This window comes from Mirounga leonina, unplaced genomic scaffold (assembly GCF_011800145.1).
Source record: "Mirounga leonina isolate KUSES-001 unplaced genomic scaffold, KU_Mleo_1.0 Mir_101595, whole genome shotgun sequence".
Taxonomy (NCBI): Eukaryota; Metazoa; Chordata; class Mammalia; order Carnivora; family Phocidae; genus Mirounga; species Mirounga leonina.
The window spans coordinates 665,022-692,179 of NW_023270158.1; the positions used below are offsets into that span (position 1 = coordinate 665,022).

The window sequence follows — 27,158 nt, forward strand, 5'->3', positions numbered from 1 at the left end:
ATATGTAATAAAAAGAGCAATAATGCAGGTTCAACCTTTGATTGCTGATTATGCTTTGGCTAATAATATGTACTTTTAATAAAATAGAGCCATATCTTTCCCCTCCTCTGTATATAAAGAAATACATCAACCTTCCTACAAAGAATCCTTCCTCTTCTTTCCCTTTCTCCTGTCCCATGCATGATTCATCACCTCTGCTACATTCCCTTAAAATATTCCCTTACTATCATCACCTCTGCTACATTCCCTTAAAATATTCCCTTATTATCACATTATATTACAGTTAGTCTAATTAATGTCTTTGTGCCATAACAGATTGTGAGTTTATTGAATGCATGAACTGAGTACATTTTGGTATTCCCAGCACCTTAGAGGCACCACTGTAAGCCCCTAGACCATATCCCCAATCCCTTATCACTTCAGTGCACCGTCTGACTTCCAAATGCCAACACTTGCATTTCTTTGCTTGAGGGCTTTCTCCAACCTAAGCCACTCTCTCCACTGCCGTGGCAGATCAGATGTGAAGATGAATTAATGCCCCCTGAGAGTACTCTCATTCAATGACGGATGGTAATTGACATAAAATACCCCAGCTCCTTCCTCCCCTGGGTAGCATAGTTCAGAAGAGTGTGCCTTCCAGAGTTGCTCATGGGATAAAGCTTCATTTTTCCTCAAAGAATAATGGACTTGCTAAACTACCTTTTCTTAGCTTCCTTCCCTACCCTGTCTCTCTTCCCCACCTCCCAACTGGTGTATCATTCACCTCTTTAATAAACTACTTCCACCTGAGTCCTTGACTTCAGCGTAACCCAAATTAAGTAAACACCCAATATAAAGAAGTCCAATAAATGTCCTTTTAATTAAACTGAATTACAAAGATGCATAGTGTAGCATGAGATAAGAGACATGGAAGTGCTATACTATATAAGTGCTAGGGGCCTATTATTAGTCAAATTTGAGCACACGTAAACACCACAAACATCATAATTTTAGGGTTTCCTTCTGTAGTAGTGAAGCTGCTGGCCTAGTTGTTAGTAGAGAAGAGTGCATGTCAGGAACTCTGGCTTCTATTTTTAGATCTCTTGCTGACACAGAAAACCTCTGTTTCCTAACAGTACAATGGTGACCTTCCTACCCTCAGAGAAATGGTGCAGAATGCCTAATGAGAAAACAGTCCCTTATTTGTGGAAGCCACATAGGAAAAGCGGAGGGAAATGAGAACTTAGGTACTATATATTGGCAGACATGGTGCTCTAAGATCTCCTTTGGCAGCAAAACCCAAGAGCTGGGTTGCCCAGCAGTGCAGTGGCCTTGAACAGAATTTAGGTCTCTAAGCTTCCAAATCCTGGTTCTGAGTCTAACACTTCCAAAGGGTAATCATTTCTTTAAAAAAACAAAAACAAAAACCCTTGCATTAACAGATAATTTTTTTATAAATGTAAAATCATGACTCTAATGCAGATACAAAATGAATACATGTTACAGATTTTATTTAACTCATTAATCAATGAGGGAACCAGAGAGATGGTATAGCCAGTTCAAAAGAAAATCCAAAGAACAGACACATTTATAGATCAAGAATACTGAAATGAACATGCAAAAGGAGGCAAAACTAGCCTCTTCCACAGTGGGGGAGGGCAGTCACTTGAACTTCTACAGGACAGGACAGGACAGAATTTACATGTCTCTAAGCAAGATACCTTGCTATCAGTTATAAAATTCATGGAATTGTAAAATACCTCCCATAGAATCAGAATCAGGTAATATGGAAGAGTGTACTAGTGACAATGCATAGTTTCCATTGAAGCACATTTCCCCCCCTACATTCATGATTCTCCAACAAAGAGGAGATTATATATATATATAGATTTTTTTTTTCTAGAGCCTATTTATACTGTTAAAATCCAGGTCTTTTTCTCTTTTTCTCAACCCTGTGAGTGGGGATGAGCATATAAAATGCAGGGCAGAGAGAGGGTGCTTGAGAAAAGTACATCTGGTTGTTAAATAAAGGGAAAAATCTCAAGGTTTAAGAGGAAGATTCTTTTTTGATAGGGGATGGAGATGGTAAGAAAAAAGAAATCAGTGGCATTTCATTCACACAATCACATTCAGTCCCCCCAATGGACCTGAGAATTTGGTGAAGATATTTCTTTTGTGGATGAGGAGCCCAGAGTGATTCAGCAGCTTACAGAGGGTCACACAAATAGTACACAGCAGAACCAGGATTCAAATCCAGTTCTTCTAGCTCCGGAGCTTATGATTTTTCCCCCATTATTTCATGCTGTACTAGTGAGGGATGACGTTAGGAGGGAGGGAAACAGTCAAGAAGTTTCCTGACCCCCACCTCAAACAGGACAGCTCAGTAGTAGTTTCAAAGGGCCATGTTGCAATGCTACTCATTGGTGACTATCATGTATGTTCTTGTCATAATTTTCTCATTCTGCTGAGTGTTCTGGAAAGATAGCAAGCAGAATTCACTTCTGATTTCATGAGAGTGAGATGAGACAATTGATTTAAATGAACAACCATTTCAATGAACTACCCTTTGAAGATGAAGGGATGGAGGCCAATTGATTTAAAAGTTAAAATGTCCCATATTGAAAGTTGTTCTGAAATGAAATGGAAATGCATGGATTTCTTGGAATGCCACTGGCATTTCCTACACAAAAAGGCTTATATTCTGATCAATAACATTCATTGAGCACTTATTGAATGTCTACTATATGCTTAGGACTATACTAAATGCTTTGGAAAACATTATAGTGAATCAGATCTGAACCACAACCCTTCTAGAGCATACTAGAAATGGTTAGACACATATGAAAACTTGACCATAATACAACATGATAAAGAGTTGTGGGGCTATGGAAAGATGATATTCAAGTGGGGAGAATCACAGAAAAACCCACTGAGTAGGTATCATTTGAACTAGACTTTGAAGCATGAGAAGATTTGAACATGGAAACATATATGTATATGTGGGTAGATTGCACCTACCAATTCCATTATTATAAACCTAAATGCAGCATAGTTCCTTCTTCAGAAATTATTAATGCAAAACAAATCTATTTTCAATTTGTTAGGACCTAACAAGTTGTTGAACTTGCTTTTCATTTTGCAAAGTAGTAAAGGATCCAATTAACATGAAAGAAAGTTTTCTTTATTTTATTTTTGTTACTTCCTAAAATCAATGGAAATATCATTTGGGTTCATAAGAAATTCTTAGATCTCTTCATTTCAAAACTAATTCCAAATGACATTTAAAATTGTCTTCTTTTAAGACTAAATAGGTCTTTATTTATTATCGACCCTAATCCCAAGATAGCAAGAATCTCATGGGTTTTTTTTTTTCTTAGCTATTCTCCATCTGATGACATTTTATGACAGCATAAACAGAAATATATGTAGATTACACTTACAAATTACTCCCAACATGAAGGTCTACATCTAGTCTCTGAGATCTTTAAAATAGTAAATGAACTTTGTCACCACAGGCAAAATGCCCTAAATATCCCAGAACAAAAACTGTTCACTTTAAGGTCACTATGATCTTACAATGAACAAAAAAGCAGTAGTTCACTTTTATTAGAAAGAGGCTTAACAAAAATGCCCTATGTGAGATGCTTGGATAGGCACACACTTTTTGTTCCATCTGACATTTCTTGCAGGATGACTCAAGGGCTTTTCAGCAAATTGTTTCTGACTTGTCCATAATGCCTGATTTTCTTATATTTAGTCCCACAACTCACCATCTAATGTAAATGATAATTAGTAGAAGACCAAATATATACCAGGCACATAATGGGTACTCAATAAATGTTTGTTGATTTAATGAATGACTGAAGACTTATAAGATGGAAATGTCCAGAATTCAGTAAATGCCTGCAAAGAATCACCAAATTTAATTTCCTGAACCCAACAACGGGGTATATGTTTCATGAGAGTTCTTATGAGAAAGTCACAGGACCAAAAATATTTTAATATGACCCTAACATATATTTGGCTAAGCAGAATTATCTGAAGCTCATTTCATTATTACATAACATATAACCTGTGTTAAAAAACCTTTCCATTCATCCTGCCATTTTTACCTTCTTTTTATAATCTAGTGGTTCTCAACCAGGGGTGAATTTTTTTTTTCTCCCAGGGGATATTTGGCAATGTCTGGACACATTTTTGGTTGTTACAATAGGGACCATGAAAGTTGGGGAGCTGCTGGCATCTAATGAGTAGAAACCAAGGCTGCTGCTCAACATCCTACAATGCACAGGACAAGCTCCCACAACACAGAATGATCTGGCCTAAAATGCTAATAATCCCAAGGTTGAGAAACCTTATTTTAAATAAAGAAGCTAGCAGCAGTGATCTCAAACCCATAGTGCTATGTGGTTGCCCAAACAAAAGGAATGTTTATGCATAACTTCTCTAAGAAAGAAAGTTATAAAAGGTGGTTGGATCCTGCTAAAAAGTTCCATAGAGCTGAGAAAAAACAGTTTACAGAGAGAAGAGAAAGAAAATTGGATGAGATGGGCATTATTTCAGTCAAGATTAGCACAGAAAATGTCAGGAGATCTAAGTTGTAGTCTCAACATTTCAGTTTACTCTATATTAAAATGGGTTTAATGACACACCTCCTGCATAGGCATATTTTTGACAATCCCATGAACTTGTAATAATGATACTAATACTACTACTATTACTATGAATAAACTACAATTTATTGAGCAACTATTATGTGTCTTCCATATATTACTACTAATTTTCACAATTAACATCAAGGCAAGCATCATTATTCCCATTCTACAGAGGACATAAAAGACTCAGAGTTTCTGTACTGTTTAAAGCTCACAGGTGGAAATAAACAGAGCTAGTGGCAAAAACAAGACAGACTGTAGTCACCATATTTCAAAAATATCTGAGTAGTATGACCCAAAGTCCAGGTTTTCTCAGGACAGTCCTGGTTTATACCTGGTGTTTCTGTGTAATTATCAATAGCTCCCACTTTCTTTCTTAAAAGTAATCATCCTACATGAGATAATGGTCCCTGTCTTATCCTTTGTCTTAAAATCATAGAGAAATCCACAGCATGAAAAAAAATAGAAACTTGCTAACATTCTCAAAGCTCTCTGACATGGATCTGAGCTATGTGTTCATCTATCCATTCACTCATCCTTGTGTGAGAGCACTTGACAACTGGTAGCCATTAGTGATTTGGTTCTCTATATTTAAGCTACCTTAGGTGCTAATTAATTGCTTTATCTGTCAATTTCATCATTTTATCAACATGGCTGGCCCAAAGCAAATGGTTTGCTGGACTATCTTATAAGCTGTGGGAATCAGTAAATGGCCAACTTCTTTACTTCTCTAAATAGTTTGCCCTTTGCACAGACCTGGATGTCAGCAACCATGTGTTGAACAGAAGAACCAATGGTATATAATTCATTCATGGTGAATTATCAAGAAGATTAAAATAATGCAATGGGTTACTTAGTTTATGTAGTCATTTATAATTACAATCATGACATTTGAAAAAAAACCTCCCTTCTTTCAGATTAGATGCCTCAAATCACCCCTCATAAAGGGACTACACCATGAAAAGCCATTCCCTCCCCCTTGCAATCCTCCCATTCTCCAAGGCTCTCTCTTTCATGGGCATCAAAGCACCATGCAACACAGGAAGCCATCATAAGAAACACTGCTTCTCCCCATTCAAATAGCAAGGCTCTGACCCCTAACTATACATCTTCTTGCTTCCTTTGTGTGCTTTATTTTACCCCTTTTATCTCTTGAGCCAATGGCAAGAATCTTTCTGCTAGACAAAAATCTTATTCCAAAGGAAACTTAATTCATGTATAAATCAAGCACATATATTTAATATTCCATTCCCATTCAAGGGTCTTACACTAAAGCAACCATGGTACTTAATGACACATTAAATTATTTACTAGGAATAAAACGCAAAATGAAAATGCCATTCTTGCCTATTTGTGACAAGAGAAAAAAATAACGTTTTCATCTTGGAACTCAAAGAATGCCCTCTGCTCTTAAATCTTTCTCCTTAAAATGATGTTGGAAAATAACATTCTCGAGGCAAAACTAATGAATAGTGACTACTTGTTTTGGAGTTACACAAGATCTCCTATTCTTTCCTAACGCTTATTTTTTAAATCTTTGCTGCAGCCCTTGTTTAAATTTTTTCCAACTTTATTGAGATATAATCAACATATAACATTGTGTAGGTTTAAGGTGTACAATGTGTTGATTTATACATGTATATATTGCAAAATGATTACCACTATAGCATTAATCACAAGATGATTACCACAGAGTGTTATTTAACACCTCCATCATATCACATAACTACAATTTCTTTTTTGTGGTGAGAACATTTAAGAGCTACTCACTTAGCAACTTTCAAATATATAATATAGTATTGTTAACTATAGTCACCATGCTGTACATTATATCCCAATATCTTATTCATCTTATAACTGGAAGTTTGTATCTTTTGACCAACATCTCCCCATTTCTCTCACCCACAGCCCCTATCACTCTACTCTATGTTTCTGTGAATTTGGGTTTTTTTTTATAGTTTCTACAAATAAGTGATATCATACAATATTTGTCTCTGCTGCTTATTTTTAAATAGACTCCATCATGAAGCTTTTTAAAAAATAATATTTATTCTTAACTTATAAAGCTATGGTCAATACAGATATATATACATATATATAAAATATATATATGTATATATATATATGGGTTTATATTAATATAGTCACTATGAATAATAGATAAAATTTTCATTACTGGGCGCCTGGGTGGCTCAGATGGTTAAGCATCTGCCTTCGGCTCAGGTCATGATCCCAGGGTCCTGGGATCGAGTCCCACATCGGGCTCCCTGCTCCTTGGGAGCCTGCTTCTCTCTCTCTCTCTCTCTCTCTCTCTCTCCCTCTCTGTCTCTCATGAATAAATAAATAAAATCTTTAAAAAAAAATTTTTCATTACCATGGTCGAAGTTATAAAAATTGGTTTCAGGTTTTAAATATACAAGATAGAGAACATATTAAATATAATGACTGAGTCAAATATACTAAGTATGTGTTGTCCACATTATCTGGCCAGTCCCTATTTTTCTTCCATACTGCCTCCTAGCTCTTGCAATAACATAGCAGTCTAACTTAAACTTAATGGTTTCACCCACAACAGTGCAGCTGGCTCAAAGGACATCATTTCTCATCCAACCTTGCTGCCAAAGTAGGTTTTTTTAATGCCAAAAATCACAGTATTAAACTGATTATAGATAATCCTACAGACAGTCCCTATGCTCCTCCATGTTCATGGGTGGTCCTCACTCATAGGTGTGGAAAAATCCTAGAATTCCACACAATTTCTGCTGTTCACCAACCTCCTACTCTGAGCCCAGAGCAGGGCTCAACAAACTCGGCCCATGGGCAAAATCTAATCCACCACCTGTTTTGTAAAGTTTTACTAGAACACAGCCATACCTACATACTGTCTATGGTTACTTTCACTACAAAAACAGAATTGAGTAGGTGTGACAGAAACTCTGTGGCTCACAAAGCCTAAAATACTTACTATCTGCCCCTTTACAAAAAAGTGTTGCTGACCCATCATCCAGAGCACTGAGTTTTTAAGAGAACTCATCCAGGAATTAATACATTTATCAAATCTGATTATAAGCAGAGTTTTTCACTTGCATCCCTAAGTTATATCTCTAGACCACAGGATCATTACATAAATTTAGTCTTAGATAAGTGAGAAAGATTAAGCTGATCTTTACTGATTCTTTGTTCTTCCTCCATTACCTCTCCATCCCAGGCACTTACCCTGCAGCCCCCAATAAAACATCCCCTCCTTGGGAGGAGCACAGAGCTTTATTATAGCCCTATGATTGCCTTTAGTCTTAGTCATAGTTTTATTATTATCATCTAATATATTTATTGTTCAACAAGACTTTGTTAACTAAATTAATAAAAGAAAAATGTGGATCAGCATTTTCGAAACTATGTTGTGCAGAATGCTTGCCATCTTTGAAATGTGCTTCATTAAAAGGATGGTCTATTTAAAAAACAAAAAACCTCCTATGGTCAAATAAATCTGAAAAACAACAATAACACTCTATGTTCTCCTTCAGGAACACCATAATTCACAAGACCGTATTAAAGTTTTGGGGATGAGGAGGCTGATGTTAACAAAATGGCAGAGTAGGCAGGTCCAAGCTCTTGTTCCCCCAGAGAAACATCAAAAAGTAGATAGAAACTGTCAGAACTAACTTTGTCAGAGTTAACTCTAGAAAACAGTCAAAAGTTTGTGGTAACCAAGAAACTGCTGAGTTAAGAAAAAGCCAACTTCAAATGGTAGGAAAATTTTGTGTTGTTTTTTTACTCACTCTTGCCCCATTCCCTCCCCAGCAGTGGTTTGGGTTTTGAGTTAGTGGCAACCTGCATTCTCAGTGTGGAACCCTGGTTCTTGGTTCTGGAGGGGGGCAGACCAAACATTATTCACAAATTATTTTGTTTGTCTATTCTAATCAATGTGTGCTACCAGAAGAACTAATGCAAGGCACTTGTATTAGTTTGCTAGGGCTGTCAAAACAAAATATCAGAGACTGGGTGGCTAAAACAACAGAAATTTACTTTCTCACAGTTCTGGAGGCTATAAGTCTAAGATCCAGGTGTCAGCAGGATTGGTGTCTCCTGAGGACTATCTCCCTGGCTTGCTAATAGCCATCTTCTCAACTCTGTCCTCACATGGTCTTTCCTCTGTGCACACACATCCCTAGCAACTCTTTTCTCCTCTTTTCATAAGGACACGATTTGTATCAGATTAGGGCCTACCCTGATGACCTCATTTAACCTTAATTACCTCTTTAAAGATCTTCTTTTTTTAAATTTTATTTTATTATGGGGCACCTGGGTGGCTCAGATGGTTAAGCGTCTGCCTTCGGCTCAGGTCATGATCCCAGGGTCCTGGGATCGAGTCCCACATCAGGCTCCCTGCTCCTTGGGAGCCTGCTTCTCCCTCTGCCTCTCTCTCTCTCTCTCTCTCTGTCTCTCATGAATAAATAAATAAAATCTTAAAAAAAAATTAAATTTTATTTTATTATCTTATGTTAGTCACCATACATTACAACATTAGTTTTTTGTTTGTTTGTTTGTTTGTTTGTTTTATTCATGAGAGTCAGAGAGAGAGATAGAGAGAGGCAGCGGCAGAGGGAGAAGCAGGCTCCCCGCCTAGCAGGGAGCCCAATGCGGAACCCGATCCCAAGACACTGGGATCGTTACCTGAGCCGAAGGCAGACGCTTAACCATCTGAGCCACCCAGGAGCCCCAACATTAGTTTTTGATGTAGTGTTCCATGATTCATTGTTTGCATATAACACCCAGTGCTCCATGCAATACATGCCCTCCTTAATACCCATCACCGGGCTAACCCATCCCCCCAACCCCCTCCCCTCTAAAACCCTCAGTTTGTTTCTCAGATCTTCTTTCCAAATACAGTTACATTCTGAGGTACTGGGGGTTAGTACTTCAACGTATGAATGTGGGGTGGGGGGGAGACACAATTCAACCGATAAGAGTGCTTATCTCTGTTCCACCTAACTTGGAACTCAGGATGGAAAAACAGCAAGTACTGATCAAAAACACTGCAAAAAAAAAAAAAAAAAAAAACCACTAAAAACCTTCAGATGTCTGGGGCAAAAGATTACAGTTGAAATATATAATAGACCATCTAAGGCCTGAGAGCTAAAGCTGAGGAAATTTTCTTAGGGAAATTAGGAAATTCAAATCAGCCACGTACGCAGGGGGAATTTTGAAAGCCACATGCATTTTCAGGGCAAGATGCATCCTCAGAAAAGACCTGAGCAGATCCTAAAATTTTACCTTGGGCTGATCTTCAGGTTCAGTTCAAGACTGGCTAGGTATTGAAGGAATGCCCAGCACAGAGACAATCTGCATGGGAGAGGTATGTTTCATTTGTTTGGTTGGTTGGTTGGCTGATTTGTTAGCTCTTGGTGTTCACAGAAATCTCTGTCAAAACCTTATTGAACACAAGCTGAGGAACAGAGACTACAATGACCACACGTGAGATGGAATATAGTCTTTGCAAAAAGGGTTTGGGAAACAGATGGACTACTATATCCTTCAACAATCAAAACATCCAGCAAACTCTGGGGAAGGGAGAGAATCTGATTTCCAGAGTTATCACATTATAATATTCAAATGTCCAATTATCAACAAAAATTACAAAGCATACAAAGTAACAGGAAAGTATGGTCCATTCAAAGGAACAAAATAAATTAACAGAAATTGTCACTGAGGAGGTCCACACATTATTAAACAAAGCCTTTAAAATAACTATCTTAAATATGCTTAAAGGTCTAAAGGAAAATAAAAACAAAGAATGAAAAGAAATCAGAAAATTGATGCATGAATAAAATGAGACTATCAATAAAGAGATAGAAAATATAAAGAAGAACCACACAGAAATTCTGGAGCTGAAAAGTATGGTAACAGGAATGGAGAATTCACTAGAGGAGTTCAACAATAGATTTAAGCAGGAAGAAGAAAGAATCAGTAAACTTGAAGATGGGGCAATTGAATTACTGAGTCTGAGGGGCATAAAGGAAAAAGAATGAATAAAACTGAACAGATCCTCTGCCCAAAAATACAATACACATTTTACTCAAGTTCACCAATGGGATACCACCAAATGGACCACCCTGTACATTCTGGGAGTTCAAGAAGGAGAAGAGAGAAAGGAAGAGGTGGGAAGAATATTTGAATATATGAATAGAGCATTTAAATAAATAATGGCTCCCCAAACTTGATGAAAACATAAATCTACAAATCCAAACACCTCAATGAACTCCAAGTAGGAAAACCCAAAGAGACCCACACTATTGAGAACATTTATAGTCAAACTGTTGAAAGCCAGAGACAATGAGAGGATTTTTAAAACAGCAAGAGAAAAACAACTCATTATTTACATGGGATTCTCAATAAGATTATTAGCTTATTTTTCAGTGAAACCTTGTAGGCCAGAAGGAAATGGAATGATATATTTTAAGTACTGGAAGGAAAAAAAAAAGTTAACTGGGAGCTTGGGACCTGATATCCAACAAAACTGTCTTTCACAAATAAAGAAGAAATAAAGACATTTATAGATAAACAAAAGCTGTAAGAGTTCATTACAACCACAGACCCTTACAAGAAGAGATGAAGGGAGTCCTTCAGGTTGAAATGAAAGGGCACTAGACAGTAACTCAAAACCTAATGAAGAAATAAAAATTTCTGGCAAAGTAAATATATGGGCAAATATAAAACAGTATTATGGTAGTTTTGGTTTATAACTCCACTTTTTATCTCCTCCAGGATTTAAGAGACAAATGCATTTACAATTTGTTAATCTATGCTATTGGGCACACAATGAATAAAGATGTAATTTGTGACAATGGCACATAAAGGGAGGAGGATGGATCTGTATAGCAGTAGAGTTTCTGTATGTTACTGAAGTTAAGTTGGTATAAATTCATACTAAATTATAAATTTAGGGTGTTAAATGTCATCCCCATGGTAACCACAAAGAAAATATTTAAGAAGTATATGAAAAAGAAATAAAAGAAAATCAAAATGATTCACTGCAAAAAAGTCAGCTAAACACAAAAGAGGGTAGTAATAGAGGAAATGAGGGACAAAAAAGCTGTAAATTACATAGAGATCAAACACCAAATGGCAGATGTAAGTCATTCCTTATCAGTAATTACTTTTACTGTAAATGGAATAAACTCCTCAATCAAAAGACCTAGACTGTAAGAATGGATAAAACAAAATATGATGCAACTATATGCTATTTACAAGAGACTCACTTTAGATCCAAAGATACAAGTAGATTGACAGTGAAAAGATAGAAAAAGATATTCTATGTAAATAGTAACCAAAAGAGAACTGAGATAGTTATACTAACATCAGACAAAATATACTATAAGTAAAAATCTCTTAAAAGAGACAAAGATTGACATTATATATTGGTAAAAGGGTCAGATAATCAAGATGATATAAGAATTCTAAAAGTAAATGCACCAAATAATGGAGCCCCAAAATACATGAAGAAAACCTTGACAGAAATGATGGGAGAAATAATACTTCTATAATAATAATTGGAGACTTTAATATACCATTTTCAATAATGGATAGAGCATCTATACAGAGATCAGTAAGGAAATAGAGGATGTGAACAACACTATATATCAACTACACCTAACAAACATATATAGAATGCTCCAGCCAGCAACAGTAGAATTCTCTTCTTTCTTTTCTTTTCTTTTCTTTTCTTTTCTTTCTTTCTCTTTTTCTTTCTTTCTTTCTTTCTTTCTTTCTTTCTTTCTTTCTTTCTTTCTTTCTTTCTTTCTTTCTCTTTCTTTCTTTCTTTCTTTCTTTCTTTCTTTCTTTCTTTCTTTCTTTCTTTCTTTCTTTCTTTCTTTCTTTTCTTCTTTCCTTCCTTCGCTTCAATTAGCCACCACATAATACATCATTAGTTTCAGATGTAGTGTTCAACAATTCATCAGTTGCGTATAACACCCAGTGCTCATCACATCTTGTGTCCTCCTTAATGCCCATCACCCAGTTACCCCATCCCCCCCTACCTCCCCTTCAGCAAACTTCAGTTTGTTTCCCATAGTTAAGAGTCTCTCATGGTTTGTCTCCCTCTCTGATTTCTTCCCATTAGTTTTCCCTCCCTTCCCCTATGGTCCTCTTTACTGTTTCTTATGTTCCACATTTGAGTGAAACTATATGATAATTCACATTCTTCTCAAGTGCACATGGAACATTCTCCAGGATAGACTTTATACTGAACCACAAAATAAACCTTAATGAATTTTAAAAGATTAATATCATAAAAGTTATCTCTTCCAACCATAGTGCAATGAAGCTAAAAAACAATAATAAAAGGAAAACCAGAAAAATCACAAATATTTCAAAATTAACACACTCAAACAACCAATGGGTCAAAGAAGAAATCACAAGGGAAATTAGAAATGAATGAAAACAAAAACACAACATACTAAAACTTATGGGATGCAGTGAAGGCAGTGCTCAGAGGGAAATTTATAATGTAAATGACTGCATTAAAAAAAGGAAAGATCTTAAATCAATAACATAATCCTATATCTTGAGGAACTAGAAAAAGAAGAGCAAAATAAACCCAAAGCTCTTCAAAAAAGTAAATAATAGAGTAGAGAAAAAAAAATAGAAAAGCAATTAGAGAATCAACAAGACCAAAAGTTGGTTCTTTTAAAATATCAACAAAAATTACAGACCTTAGGTAGACTGTCAAAGAAAAAAGAGAGGACTCCAATAATTAAAATCAGAAATAAAAGTGGGGATATTACTACTGATCTTGCAGAAATAAAAAGAATTATCAGAAAAGATTATAAACAAATTAGATAACCTAGATGGAATGGATAAATACCTAGAAACACAAAAATTACCTAAACTGGCTTAAGATGAAATAGAAAATCTCAACAGACTATAACAAGAGATTGAATGAGTAATCTAAAACCTTCCAACAAAGAAAAATTCAGGATCAGATGGCTTTTCTGGTGAACTCTTCCAAACATTTAAAGAAAAATTAACACCAATACTTCTCAAACTCTTCCACAAATTAAAAAAAGGGAAAGAACACTTCCAAACTTGTTCTATAAGGCCAACATTACCCTGATAGCAAAGCCAGAAAAAGACACCACAAGAAAAGAAAATCACAGACCAATATCCTTCATGAATATAGATGCAAAAATCCTCAAAAAAAATTAGCAAAAAAAAAAAGGGCACGTGGGTGGCTCAGTTGGTTAAGTGTCCGACTCTTGATCTCAGCTGAGGTCATGATCTCAGGGTCATGGGATTGAGCCCCACGTTGGGCTACACGCTGGGCATGGAGCCTGCTTAAATTCTCTCCCTCTCCTATTGCCCCCCCACTCACATGCATGCTCTCCCACCTTCTCTAATAAAAAAATTGTTATTAGCAAAACAAATTCAACTGTTTGTTTTGAAGAGTGTGGTTTTTGTTAATTTTTTTTTAGATTCCACATATAAATGAAATCGTATGGTATTTGTCCTTCTCTATCTGATTTATTTCATTTAGCATAATACCCAAATAGATTTCCACAATGCAAAAGAATGAAGTTGGACCTCTATCGCACACCACATACAAAAATTATCTCAAAATGAATCAATAGCCTAAATATAAGAGCTGAAATCATTAAACTGTTAAAAGAAAACAGGGGTAAATCTTCATGACCATGGATTTGGCCATTGATGTTTTTTGATGACACTAAGACAGAAGCAACGAAAGAAAAAATAGGTAAGTTGGACTTCACCAAAACTAAAAACTGTTGTGCACCAAGACACATTATCAAGAAAGAGTAGAGACAACCTACTGAATGAGAGAAAATATTTGCAAATCATATATCTGATCAGGGTTTAGTATCCACAATATATAAAGAACTCCTGCAACTCAACAACAGAAAGACAACCCACCCAATACAAAAATGGGCAAAGGACTTGAATAGACCTGTCTCCAAAATGATAGCCACTAATCATAAGAAAAAATGTCCAATGTCATTAGTCATTAGGGAAATGAAAATCAAAACCACAATAAGATATCCCCTCACACCTACTTAGATGACATTGAACAAAACACAGAAAATAAGTGTTGGCAAAGATATGGAGAAATTGGAACACTCAAACATTGCTTGTGGCAATGTGAAATAGTGTAGCCACTGTAGAAAACAGTATGATAATTCCTTAAAAAGTTAAACACAGAATTAGCATATGACCCAGTAATTCCACTCCTGGGTATATATCCAAAGGAATTGAAAGTAGGAAGTCAAACACTTCATTGCAGCATTACTCATAATAGCCAAAGGGTGAAAAAAATCCAAGTTTCCATTAACAGATGAATAAATAAAATTTAGTATATATATACAATGATTATATAGTCATAAAAAGGAAAGAAGTTGTGGTACATGCTACAACCTAAATGAACTTTAAAAGCATTATGCTAAATGAATGAAGCCAGATACAAAGGACAAAATTATATGATTCCACTTAAATGAAATACCTTCAATAGACAAATTCATAGAGACAGGAAGTAGATAAGAAGTTACCAGTGGCTGGAGAGAGAGGAGAATGGGCAGTTATTGTTTAATGGTTATAAAGTTTCTGTTTGTTTGAAGTGATAGAAAAATTTTGGAAATAGATAGTAGTTAATAGTTGCCCAAATTTGGAGAAACCTATATCAAAGAAACTTGTCTAACCTTATCCAACAGTGTTTTCCAAACTTGTCTGACCTTAGTAGTTTTATTAATGGACTACAGTTAAGATTTCAAGGAACACTCATGAAAAACTGAAATAAAGTACAAATGATCTTGATTTTGAAAGGGAGAAGAAATTAACTGTAGGAACAATTCTCCCTTATTAAAGTGCAAACCACTTCAGCAGGACTCAAATGGGGCTGGAGAGTGTGCATTTCCAACAAGCTCCCAGGTGGTGCTGATTCTGCTGATCTTCCCACTACAGTTTGAGTAGCAAGGGATAAAATAGTTGGATGCATTATTAATCGTAATACTCTTCCTTCTTACAGCCAATTTGATCAAATGATCCAAAAGTGAGGATGTTAATAGACAATAATTGATAACTGTTATTCCTCCCAAGTAGCATCACTGTAGTTTCACTTGGGCCACCAAGACAAATAAATGCCTTACTCCAAAGAAGATAATCTGAGAGAGTGATATATAGCAACAAAGATCAGTATAGGATGGGGCTTGTCATCTTTGTGCTAGGGGTCAGGAAGGGAGCGTTTCTTCCAACTACTGAAAGTATTTGAAATCTATTTACCATATACCAAATCTACCTCCATTTATATTTGAATTATATACTTGAGTTATGACAAGATCACTCTCTCAAAAGAATAAGGCAAAAAGAATCAATGCAATCCCTATCAAAATACCAACAACATTTCTCACAAAACTAGAACAAATAATACTAAAATTTGTATGGAACCACAAAAGATCCCAAATGGCCAAAGCAATCTTGAGAAAGAAGAACAAAACTGGAGGTAGCACAATTCCAGATTTCATGATATACTACAAAGCTGTAGTAATAAAAACAGTATGGTATGGGCACAAAAACAGATACACATAGATCAATGGAACAGAATAGAGCCCAGAAATAAACCCACACTTATACAGTCAATTAATATATGACAAAGGAGGCAAGAATATATGAGGAAAAGAAAGTCTCTTCAATAAATGGTGCTGGGCAAACTGGACAGCTACATGAAAAAGAATGAAACCAGACCACTTTCTAACACCATCCACAAATATAGACTCAAAATGGGTTAAAGACCTAAATGTGAGACCTGAAACCATAAAAATCCTAGAAGAGATAGTCATTTCTTTGACATCAGCTGTAGCAACATTTTTCTAGATACGTCTCCTAAAGCAAGGGAAACAAAAGCAAAAATAAGCTATTAGGACTACATCAAAATAAAAAGCTTTTGCACTATGAAGGAAACCATCAATAAAACAGAACGGCAGCCTACTGAATGGGAGAAGATATTTGCAAATGGTATGTCCAATAAGGGGTTAATATCCAAAATATATAGGGAATTTATACAACTCAACACCATAAAAACAAACAACCCAATTAAAAAATGGGCAGAGGACCTGAATAGACATTTTTCCAAAGAAGACATCCAGATGGCCAACAGACACATGATAATAAAGTGCTCAACATTGCTAATCATCAGGGAAATGAAAATCAAAACCACAATGAAATATTACCTTACACCTGTGAGAATGACTAAAATAAAAAAGACAAGAAATAACAAGTGTTGTTGAGGATGTGGGAAAAAAAGGAACCTTCATACACTGTTGGTGGGAATGCAAATTGGTATAGCTACTGTGCAAAACAATATGGAGGTTCCTCACAAACTTAAAAAGAGAATTACCATAAGATCCAATAATTCCACTACTGGGTATTTACCCAAAGAAAATAAAAACATTAATTTGAAAGGATATATGCACCCCTATGTTTATGGCAGCATTATTTACAATAGCCAAGATATAGAAGCAACCTAAGAGTCCATCGATAGACAGACGGATAAGGAAGATGTGGTACACAAACACACACACACACACACACACACAGAAAGAGAGAGAGAAATATCATGCAGCCATTAAAAAAGGATGAGATTGTACAATCTGCGACAACATGGATGGACCTAGAGGGTATTATACTAAGTGAAATAAGTCCAACTGAGAAAGACAAATACTACATGATTTCACTCATATGTGGAATCTTAAAAAAAATGAATAAACAAACAAAAAGCAGAATCAGCCCTGTAAACATAGAGAACAAACTAATGTTTGCCAAAGGGTGTGGGAGATAGGCAAAATGGGTGAAGGGAGGGGAAGATACAGACTTCCAGTTACGAAATGAATAAATCATGGAAATAAAAAGCACGGCATAAGGAATACAGTCAATAATATTATAAATAACAATGTTTGGTGATAGATGATAGCTATACTTGTGAGCATAGCATAGTGTTTAAACTTGTCAAATAGCTACCGTGTATTCCTGCAACAAATAGGACATTGTGTGTCACCTACACTCAAATAATAAAAAAGAATAAGACAAAAAATAAAGGAAGAGAGAGAGTGATAAAGAAAATGAAAGAGGGAGGGAGAGAGGGAAAATGTGAGAGAGGAGACAAGTTTAGAAAAAAAGATAAACAGTGATATGAGAGATTAGATGTCTACATAATTCTTTTTCCTATCCAGTTCTCATTCAGTTCACTTTGGAATATCGTAACTTTGCTGATAAAACCAATTACATGAGGTTAACTAGTGTTAACTATTTCTTTCTACAGTTTATAGAACACGTTCATTCACTGGTGATCACATCTAAGAATGTGTCCTTGTTAATTAGAACACCTTAGCAGATTACTGGGCTAAAATACATGTCTCAAATGAATAAATAAAATCTTTAAAAAAATAAAATAAAATACAGATGAAAGGTTGTGCTGGCATATATCAGGATAACAAAAGTGAAAAACAGTTCTATCATTTAACTCAAAGAACTTGTAGGCCAAGTTCCAGTAGCTTCTCTCATTAACATAATTCCATTGGCTTCAGACATTTCACCCCTGCAGTTAAGAAAAGTGTCCCTAAAGTTAGGCAATTTCTGCCTCTTACAACCTCTTCGACCTTGGGAAAATTAATTAACTACCCTTGTGTCTTGGCTTCCTCATCTATAAAATGGGGGACATGGTAGCACCTACTTACTGAAGAATTAATAAGGCACTCACTGGCACACAGCAAGGGTTTAATATAAATCAACTCTTAATATATGCATGTGCTAATCCCCCATCAAAAAACCGCCTTTTCTTCTTTCCAAGATTTTATATCCAAATGCAAATGAAACTTGAGACAATGCCGAAGATTGAAGAGGTCAGATATAAAGTATCAAATTATCCCAGAAATATACAAAGCAGTGGAAAGCACCACGGTTGGCAGGTCAGGAGGGAGAGAGGTTATCCTATAATGAATGCAGTGCAGCAAAGTGGTTGAAAGTTTAGGTTTTTGGGAATCGGAATGATAAGGCATGGAGGGTCAGCTTTTCTAATTACTGTGGCAGGACTCTAAGCAAGTTACTTAACCTGTCTCACCCCCAGTTTCCTCATCTGAAAACATGTGCTGGTGCAGTAAAACAATTCCTCTTTTTTGAGGATTAAACTAGATACTTTTTAAAACATGCCTAATACAGTGTGTCAGTATGTGGTAGCTTAAAAAATATCTTGAGTTCCAGCAATACACTCACACTTCCATTTACACGGCAGGATAAAAATAAATATACGATGGTATGATCCAGCCTCCTAAATGCTTGCAAGCCAATTGGGGAGGCCAGACAAATGGATAATGTGTAGTGGAAGACAATCTATGTTTGAATTTTCAACTTCTTCTTAAGATAACATTTCTCTTTTTCCTGTTTCTTTATCCAATCATCATTCATTTTCTTATCTATCTTGTATATAAAAATTCGTGAAAGTTTTCCATCCTGAGTTGGGCTATTTAAAATGAAATATTTTATTGTGAAGAGAAGAAAAAAAGCAAACATACACAATTTCTTATGGCTTGTTTCTACCTTGTCTTAATTTATTTCTTATTAGCAGAAAAATATATTTGTTATAGAATAGAATTTTATGGCCAAGGAAGAAAGTCATTTTTGTTTTGTTTTGAGTAACGAAAAGAGAAAAACAAATAAAGCAGAGTAGAAATTGACCCTGGAGAGGAGGTCATCTTGGCAGATGCCAAAATATGAGGGGAAGGGAGGAACAATAAGGCTTGGAATATCTCAAAGACATAGGCTGAAAAATGCTTTGGTAATGGGGGGGGTTTCCTGTGATTCTATACCTACAGACATTTAAAAAAAATAAACACAACTGTTTTTCATTAAAAAAACAAAAGTTAGTTATGTTAAAGAAAAAAGCTCAACACATCTCTTTCACTGAAGGTTCTTGCCTGGAGACTTAAATTGCTGTTCAGCCTCAGTTTCCTTTCCTCAAAGGACAGGGTTGGAGAACCCACCAACTTGTAGAGTTTAAAAACATGGTGCTCAAGTGTTGTTTTACCACCAGCCTGAGAGGGAGACCTCAACCTAAACTCCTCCTCACTTAGATCCTAGTGGCTTGTTGGGTACAGAACCAACTGGAGTGTAGCCTGTACTAGGTTGCTGAGACCGTGTTGAGTGAAGAGAAACAATTTTCCACTGGGGAAATCAGCAAGTGAATAGATGGTTCATGGCAGTGTGTTCTTATCCCAGAAAGCACTAGGGGGTAACTACATGAGGGCAATAAATATATTCCCCAGAACAACATGAAACTGGAAATCATTAGACAATGATACCTATCATCGAAGGGCAAAGGGCCTGTGGCCATACCCCCCTGAACATACCTGTTGTTTTCTGATCGCAGATACTAAGCAGAAAAGGGCCTGATTAGTGCTTGGGTGGGAGACCAAGAGCAAGAGAAAAAGAGAGCTAGCCCCTGGGTCTCTGGAGAAAAAAAGTGGGTTCTCTATTGAAAGCACATTGAGAATTAATAACCCTTGCTTTACAATCTGGGCGTTAAGTGACATTTCTGAGTTTCTTCCTTAAAATCAGCTCATTTTCTTTGGTTTTGTGTTTCTGTACATCAGTTTTCATTGGGGGGTCAGAGGATATAAAGAATGAATGGGGTAAATTCAAAGGTATCAAGAGAATCAGTTAGACCCACTGATTTAAAGGGAGTCATAGAAAAGGAAGTGGGTATTTCTGGCCCACTTCTCACCCACAGTTCAAAATGCAGCTCCATTTGGACTCATGACCCAGGCTGTTTCAACACCGTGGGGCACCCACTGTTGATGTCTACAATGTTGATGAGCCTCAGGTGGAAGAAAACCACCCACCCAAAAGGCTATTTTGATAGCAACTACTGACAGTGAATTCCGTTTAATAGTCTCCAGCTTATATTCTCTAAATCCAAAACTCTGCTGGTAAGCTATCATTGCTTAACTGTCATTATTTGAAATACTAGTGGAAATGTTATCACTCTGAACCTCTGGGTAAAGCATTTTTGTTTTTCATTTTTTTTGTTTTTTGTTTTTTTGCAATCTCACCATCATTTTAATTTAGTTTACATTTCTAGTCATTTGCACAGATGTTGATGGAGCTGTATTTTTGCTTCAATGTCTATCGCAATATTCTTATTGCATTCTGCAGGTCCTCCAGTAAACGTTACTTGCAATATTTTTATCAACAGTTTTGGATCAGTCACAGAAACCACCATGGTAAGTGCTACAATGCCACTGGCAAGAGAAAAACATGACTTGATTATGCCATGAACACAACCTGTCAAATTTTCTATTTATTGTTCAACTTGCAGGGCCTCCTGTAAATGTTACCTGCAACATATTTATCAACAGCTTTGGGTCAATAGCAGAAACTACAATGGTGAGTGGGACTGAGCATTGAAGCCATCGTGTGAAGGAATGGGATATGGGATCGAAGAAGCACTGTTTTATATTGTGGGACATTTACTGAATGCCAATTTCCATGTTCATTTACCTCTAGAAAGTGATTATTTATACACTTTCACTTTAGAAAGTCTTTAGTCAAATGTTCATTACTTCAAATTCAATAATATTTTATCCATCATGCCAAAGAAATTTTGGAAACACTTGTTGTTTGGTTGGATTTAGGTAGAATTATCAGTAATAAACAGTGTAACGTTAAGGATATTTAAATATTTGTATCTCTAATGTTTCAGAAATATAAATTTCAAAGTTCGGGAGATATAGCCAGTCTTTTTCATATAATGAAAGTTTTAACACAGTCAAGCCTCAGATATGTTACATTTAAGGTATATGCCAAAGGGGCTGACCTTACAATAAACACACACACACACACACACACACACACACAAACAATCTTGTTGGCAAAAGAAAGTAGTCCCAAGTCCATAGCAATTACATCACATGCATGGCTCCCTCGCCCCCCCCCAAAAAACCCCAATAAACATAAAACTAATTATAAGCTCATCATAATGTATGTGCAAACATGTCTCGTGTACATGAAAAAAATTTCAGATACTATAAAATCCACCAATATTCCTTCTAAATGTCATGGTGATGGTGTTGCCTGTAACATAGCCTATTAGATCAATAGCCTTACAGTACTAGGCAATAGTGTGGAGACTGACTTTTGGGTGAAATTTCTTCTTGGTCCTCATACTATTTATTTTAAGTCTTAAATCAATTGGCTAATTTTCATGATTATGTAAAGTATACAGTCATATTATTGCATGAAGTCAAAATAAAATATAGTTGAGCTTGACTAAGTACTATGGTGGCTGATGTCCTAGAAACACTCAAGCGAAATAATGAGCATAATGCCATTGAGAAGTAAAAGATTTTGTTCCCTTGTCTTTATAAATTTTCTCTTTTAGGCTACTAAGATTGTGTTTAACAAATTACTGTACTTTTTGGTGTCCTTGAGCTAAAAAAAGTTATTTACCTTTTACCATTCCTTTTCACTGGCAAAATTAGACATAATGCAACTCTACTACCCATTTTAATATTACTGACACAGCATTGTCTGGAAATGAGACTTCTGGTGCTTTGACAGGATGTAGTGAATTAAGAATTTTACTCAAATAAGATAGGTTTTTTTTTCTTGAAGATTTTATTTATTTATTTGACAGAGAGAGACACGGCGAGAGAAGGAACACAAGCAGGGGGAGTGGGAAAGGGAGAAGCAGGCTTCCCACCAAGCAGGGAGCCCGATGCGGGGCTCAATCCCAGGACCCTGGGATCATGACCTGAGCCGAAGGCAGACACTTAATGACTGAGCCACCCAGGCACCCCTCAAATAAGATAGTTTTTTTTTTTTTTAAGATTTTATTTATTTATTTGCGAGAGAGAGAATGAGAGACAGAGAGCACGAGAGGGAGGAGGGTCAGAGGGAGAAGCAGACTCCCCGCTGAGCAGGGAGCCCGATGCAGGACTCGATCCCGGGACCCCAGGATCATGACCTGAGCCGGAGGCAGTCGCTTAACCGACTGAGCCACCCAGGCGCCCTAAGATAGTTTTGATAGGGTTATTAAATGACTCACAAGACAAGGTAAACATAGAAAGACTAATCCAGCTCCGGGCTTGGCATTCAGTTTCTGTCTCTCCCCTCTTGGTTTTATCCTGAGAACAGAGGGGCAAATCTTCCAGCAGCCCAAATCACCGTACCAGCTTTACACCATGGCGTTCAATGACGGTATTTGCACGACCTAATGCTGATTGCATTAATTAGACTCCTACGTTGCTTTGATTAAATCTCCCCATTGCATTTACCCTCAATCAAAAATGTAAATGTGCACTTTTTCAATGTTTATTAATGCGAGAAAAAGCTAAACACTCATGGAGATGAAAACGGAAACTCTGGATGTCCTTGTTTTCCCGTGTCTTCAATAGCTACTGAAGGTGTTTAATAAATGGTCTGCTTAGGTGCTTCCTGGCCACTTATTAAGGTGTCCTTTGTCATGTTTCCTATGAGAAAACTTGGAAATCACTGCTCAAGTGTAAAATGAACAGCCTGCCTATCTTGCCTTTTGAGATAGACTGAATCTCATGGTCAGAACAGTGATGCATATTGTGCTTCTTTTCTTTCTTAGCTTTTGATGGAATGACAAACTTCATTTGGCTTTTAAAAAGGATCTTTTCTTTTCTTCAATTAAAGCTTGTGTGTGAAACTAAAATAAATATTTTTGGAAACTCTATCATGCTTAATAAATCCTCATGCCGTGTAGGGTAGGGACTGGCCAACATTTTTTTCTGTAAAAGGCCAGACAGTAAATACTTAAGACTTTGAGGGCCTGCCAGTCTCTGTCACCACACTCAATTCTGCCCTTTGGGCAGGAAAACAACCATAAACAATAGTAAGCAAATGGGTGTGGCTGTACTCCAAAAAGCAGGCCATAGATTGCCAACCCTGGATCTGAGGCATCAGTATTTAAATAGATGTTAAGCGGATGCTCAAAAGAATATGAGAGTTGCTCCACCTTGAAAGGGTCTATCTTGCTAGACCCATGGGGCCCTGCCTGGGAATCCACCCTCTGAGTTACAGAATATCATTGCAGCCCAAACTTCCCTTAACCAAACCTTGAGAGTCCACCACCCGTGAATTGACCCATATTTTCACAAATTCTGACTGAAAGAAAATTGGTCAAAAAAGTTAAACAGAACCAGATTTTTCTCTGAACTGTCTTTAATTGAATTCAGAACATCAGACCCTTAGTTTTTCTGCACGGTAATGTATGTGGTCACTGAGGACACGGCTGTGCTATTAGGGAGCAATAATAATTTTGCTTTCTCTCTGTGTTCTGGAATGAATTTTTCCAAGAATGCCTCAGAATTTTGAGTTTCTAAACAGGTTGATTTTCCCCTCTTCCCTCATGCTCCATTCTCACTCTACAACCCCAATAGCCTTATTGAAGGATCCAGTTTGGGTATTTGTTTGTTTCTAAATAAGAGGCAATGACTATCCATTTTAAGAACTCAGGATGACTTTCTTCTGGTGCTATCGAGTTTGCCCCTCTTATGTTTGATATTATCTCACTAAATTATTGTTGGTACTACCTGCCCACAAAGTATAGGCTCACTTACAGACCCAATACTGCCTCTCACTCCTCTCATGTGTTAGTGTTGAATATATGTGATCGGAAGACAATGTATTTGTGTTATCTAAGGAAAATTTTTATGAATCATTATGATGATATACATTATTCCAAAATACACACTTTTTTTTTTTTTAAGTAGGCTCCATGCCCGGCGTGGAGGGCATGGAGCCCAACCTGGGGCTTGAACTCACAACCCTGGGATCAAGACCCGAGCTGAGATCAAGAGTCAGATGCTTAACCGACTGAGCCACCCAGGCGCCCCTAAAATACACACTTTTCTTCATGAAGAGTCACAAGGATCTGTTGATGGTCACTGCTAGTTGGCCCTGTATTAAGAGATTTCAGTAGAATAATCTTTTTGTGGTTCTAAACAACTTAGGAGACTAGTAAGGGATGTATGGTGAAACAGTTTATATTTTGTCTGGAGAATGTCAGTTTACCTTTTCTTTTTCTTTCTTTCCCCCTTTTCTTTTTTTTTTTTAATTTATTTTTTAATTTTATTATGTTATGTTAGTCACCATACAATAATACATCATTAGTTTTTGATGTAGTGATCCACGATCCATTGTTTTCATATAACACCCAGTGCTCCATGCAGTACGTGCCCTCCTTAATACCCATCACCGGGCTAACCAATCCCCCCTCCTCCCTCCCCTCTAAAACCCTGGTTGTTTCTCAGGTCCATAGTCTCTCATGGTTCATCTCTCCCTCCAATTCCGCCCCCCCCATTTTTCCCTTCCTTCTCCTAATGTCCTCCATGCTATTCCTTATGTTCCACAAATAAGTGAAACCATATGATAATTGACGTTCTCTGCTTGACTTATTTCACTTAGCATAATCTCCTCCAGTCCCATCCATGTTGATGTAAAAGTTGGGTATTCATCTTTTCTGATGGCTGAGTAATATTCCATTGTATATATGGACCACATCTTCTTTCTAACTGAGATAGAAGGTGACCTTTGTCTCTAAATTAACAGTGCAATGTTACAGCCTGAATTCATCATAAAACAACTGCACCCCTCCCCATAATTCCAAATTCAAGGCTAACTTCCCATATCAAAGCTAGCACAGACTCAGGAGGATGAAAACTTTACTGCAGTGTAGCCAGAGGTTAAAACCAAAGGGCCACATTGGCACTGTGGGGAATCAACAAAGCATATCCTTATGGTTGATAACTTTACAACATAATTGGATTGAGAAATGTATACATATAAAAATAATAAGAGAGTAACAGTAAGATTTAATATGAGTATGTATGAGACAGAGTGGCAATCTCTGTGCATAAATGCTAGACCAAATACAATAGTACCAAAATAATTCAATTTAAGGAAACGATCTGTGCCACAGGCATAGCATTAGAAGGTATTAGGAAAAGTGAAACTTTAGAAATAATAAACTCGATATAAAATAATAGTATGGAATGTAGGTACTCGTAGTACCTGTGTTAAGAATATAATAAAGATTGGGCGCCTGGGTGGCTCAGTCGTTAAGCATTTGCCTTCGGCTCAGGTCATGATCCCAGGGTCCTGGGATCGAGTCCCACATCGGGCTCCCTGCTCGGCAGGAAGCCTGCTTCTCCCTCTCCCACTCCCCCTGCTTGTGTTCCTGCTCTCGCTATCTCTCTGTCAAAAAAAAAAAAAAAGAATATAATAAAGATTATATGACTTAAACACAGCATTTGAAAAAATACATACATATTTGCATATACATATATGTATATAAATTCGAATGTTTCCATGACCTAATCTAATACCCAGAGAGTCAATCATAGGAAAACAAATTGTAATACAAGGAAATATGACATTTATTTGAAGTAGAATATGTCTTTGTAGAGAGAAGGCAGTGTAAAAGAAAATTCAGTCTGCATTTAAGCATGTCTCTCAATATTTACTCTGCCTTTAATATTTTATTAAACCTAGAAGCAAACACAAAGACAAAGAAAAACTACAGAAGAATATAACTATCTCCTGTGGTTTGGAATATCATGAGGAAATAAACTTATCTCTAAATAAACAGAGATGATGCGCAGAGAAATCACATTTGTCAAATTTTTATCCTACATTGAAAATCATAGTGAACTGAGAGAATTACAGAGGTCCAGCCCCAGAAGATCTTTTCCTTGGATGTCTATGTCTCTAGTTCCTTGGGTGTCCTTTTCTAAAAGGTTTTAAGGGTTGCTATTTATTTTAGAATAGTGTGTATCATCATAAACAAAAGTATGGAAAACTATAATTCCTATACATTTATATAAAGGATACTTCCAAAAGAAGTTGTATTTCACATAATTCCTGTCATTGTGGCATAAACTGTATTTTTTCTCTAAGTTTTCTACTTATCCTTGCTTACAAATAGGATTCATTTATTTTAAATTAACTGTTTAAATTAACTGTTAGACATTTAATGGTTCTAATGTGATATGATAGATTCAGTATTCTTTTTAAAGTTCTAATATTGGAAGAATCTATTTTATCATTTTCTATATATAAAATTCAAAGTAGGAGACCAGGAAACACGGGAGAAGAATGCTCATGGGAAAGACTTTTTTAAAAAAGATGTACATTAGTTGTGAAAATTTATATTGATTTTTTTAAAGGTCAGTGTTTTCATATTGTATGTCATCATGTAATATTTTCTAGAGTCTTTCAATATACAGCTTTAAATCATTCTCAGGCTCAAGGGAGGATTGCAGTGATGTTCTCTTAGTGATTTCACTGCCCAGTACTGTCTGTCTGGCTTCACTGGCCTTTCCCATCCTACAACTGCTTCCTAGACAGGGGCGGGAGCCTAGTTGGCTTCCCAATGGCCTAAGATATTTAACACATTCACCTCTACTATTTCTAGCTGTCATTGCTTCTCATACTTAGAGTTTC

At 36.5% G+C, this 27,158-nt stretch overlaps 1 protein-coding gene across 2 annotated transcripts in view; it reads left to right on the forward strand.

Moving 5' to 3' along the window:
- The window catches only part of GLRA2 (glycine receptor alpha 2), a 176,611-nt gene that overhangs the window by 22,792 nt on the left and 126,661 nt on the right, over positions 1 to 27,158 (forward strand). Inside the window, exon 3 of one of the 2 annotated variants that reach the window (XM_034999666.1) lies at positions 20,844 to 20,911. In XM_034999666.1, coding sequence (XP_034855557.1) covers positions 20,844 to 20,911 — 68 coding nt within the window. Of the gene's footprint in view, positions 1 to 20,843; positions 20,912 to 21,006; positions 21,075 to 27,158 lie in introns of both variants that reach the window. The other variant, XM_034999675.1, reaches the window with a different exon arrangement.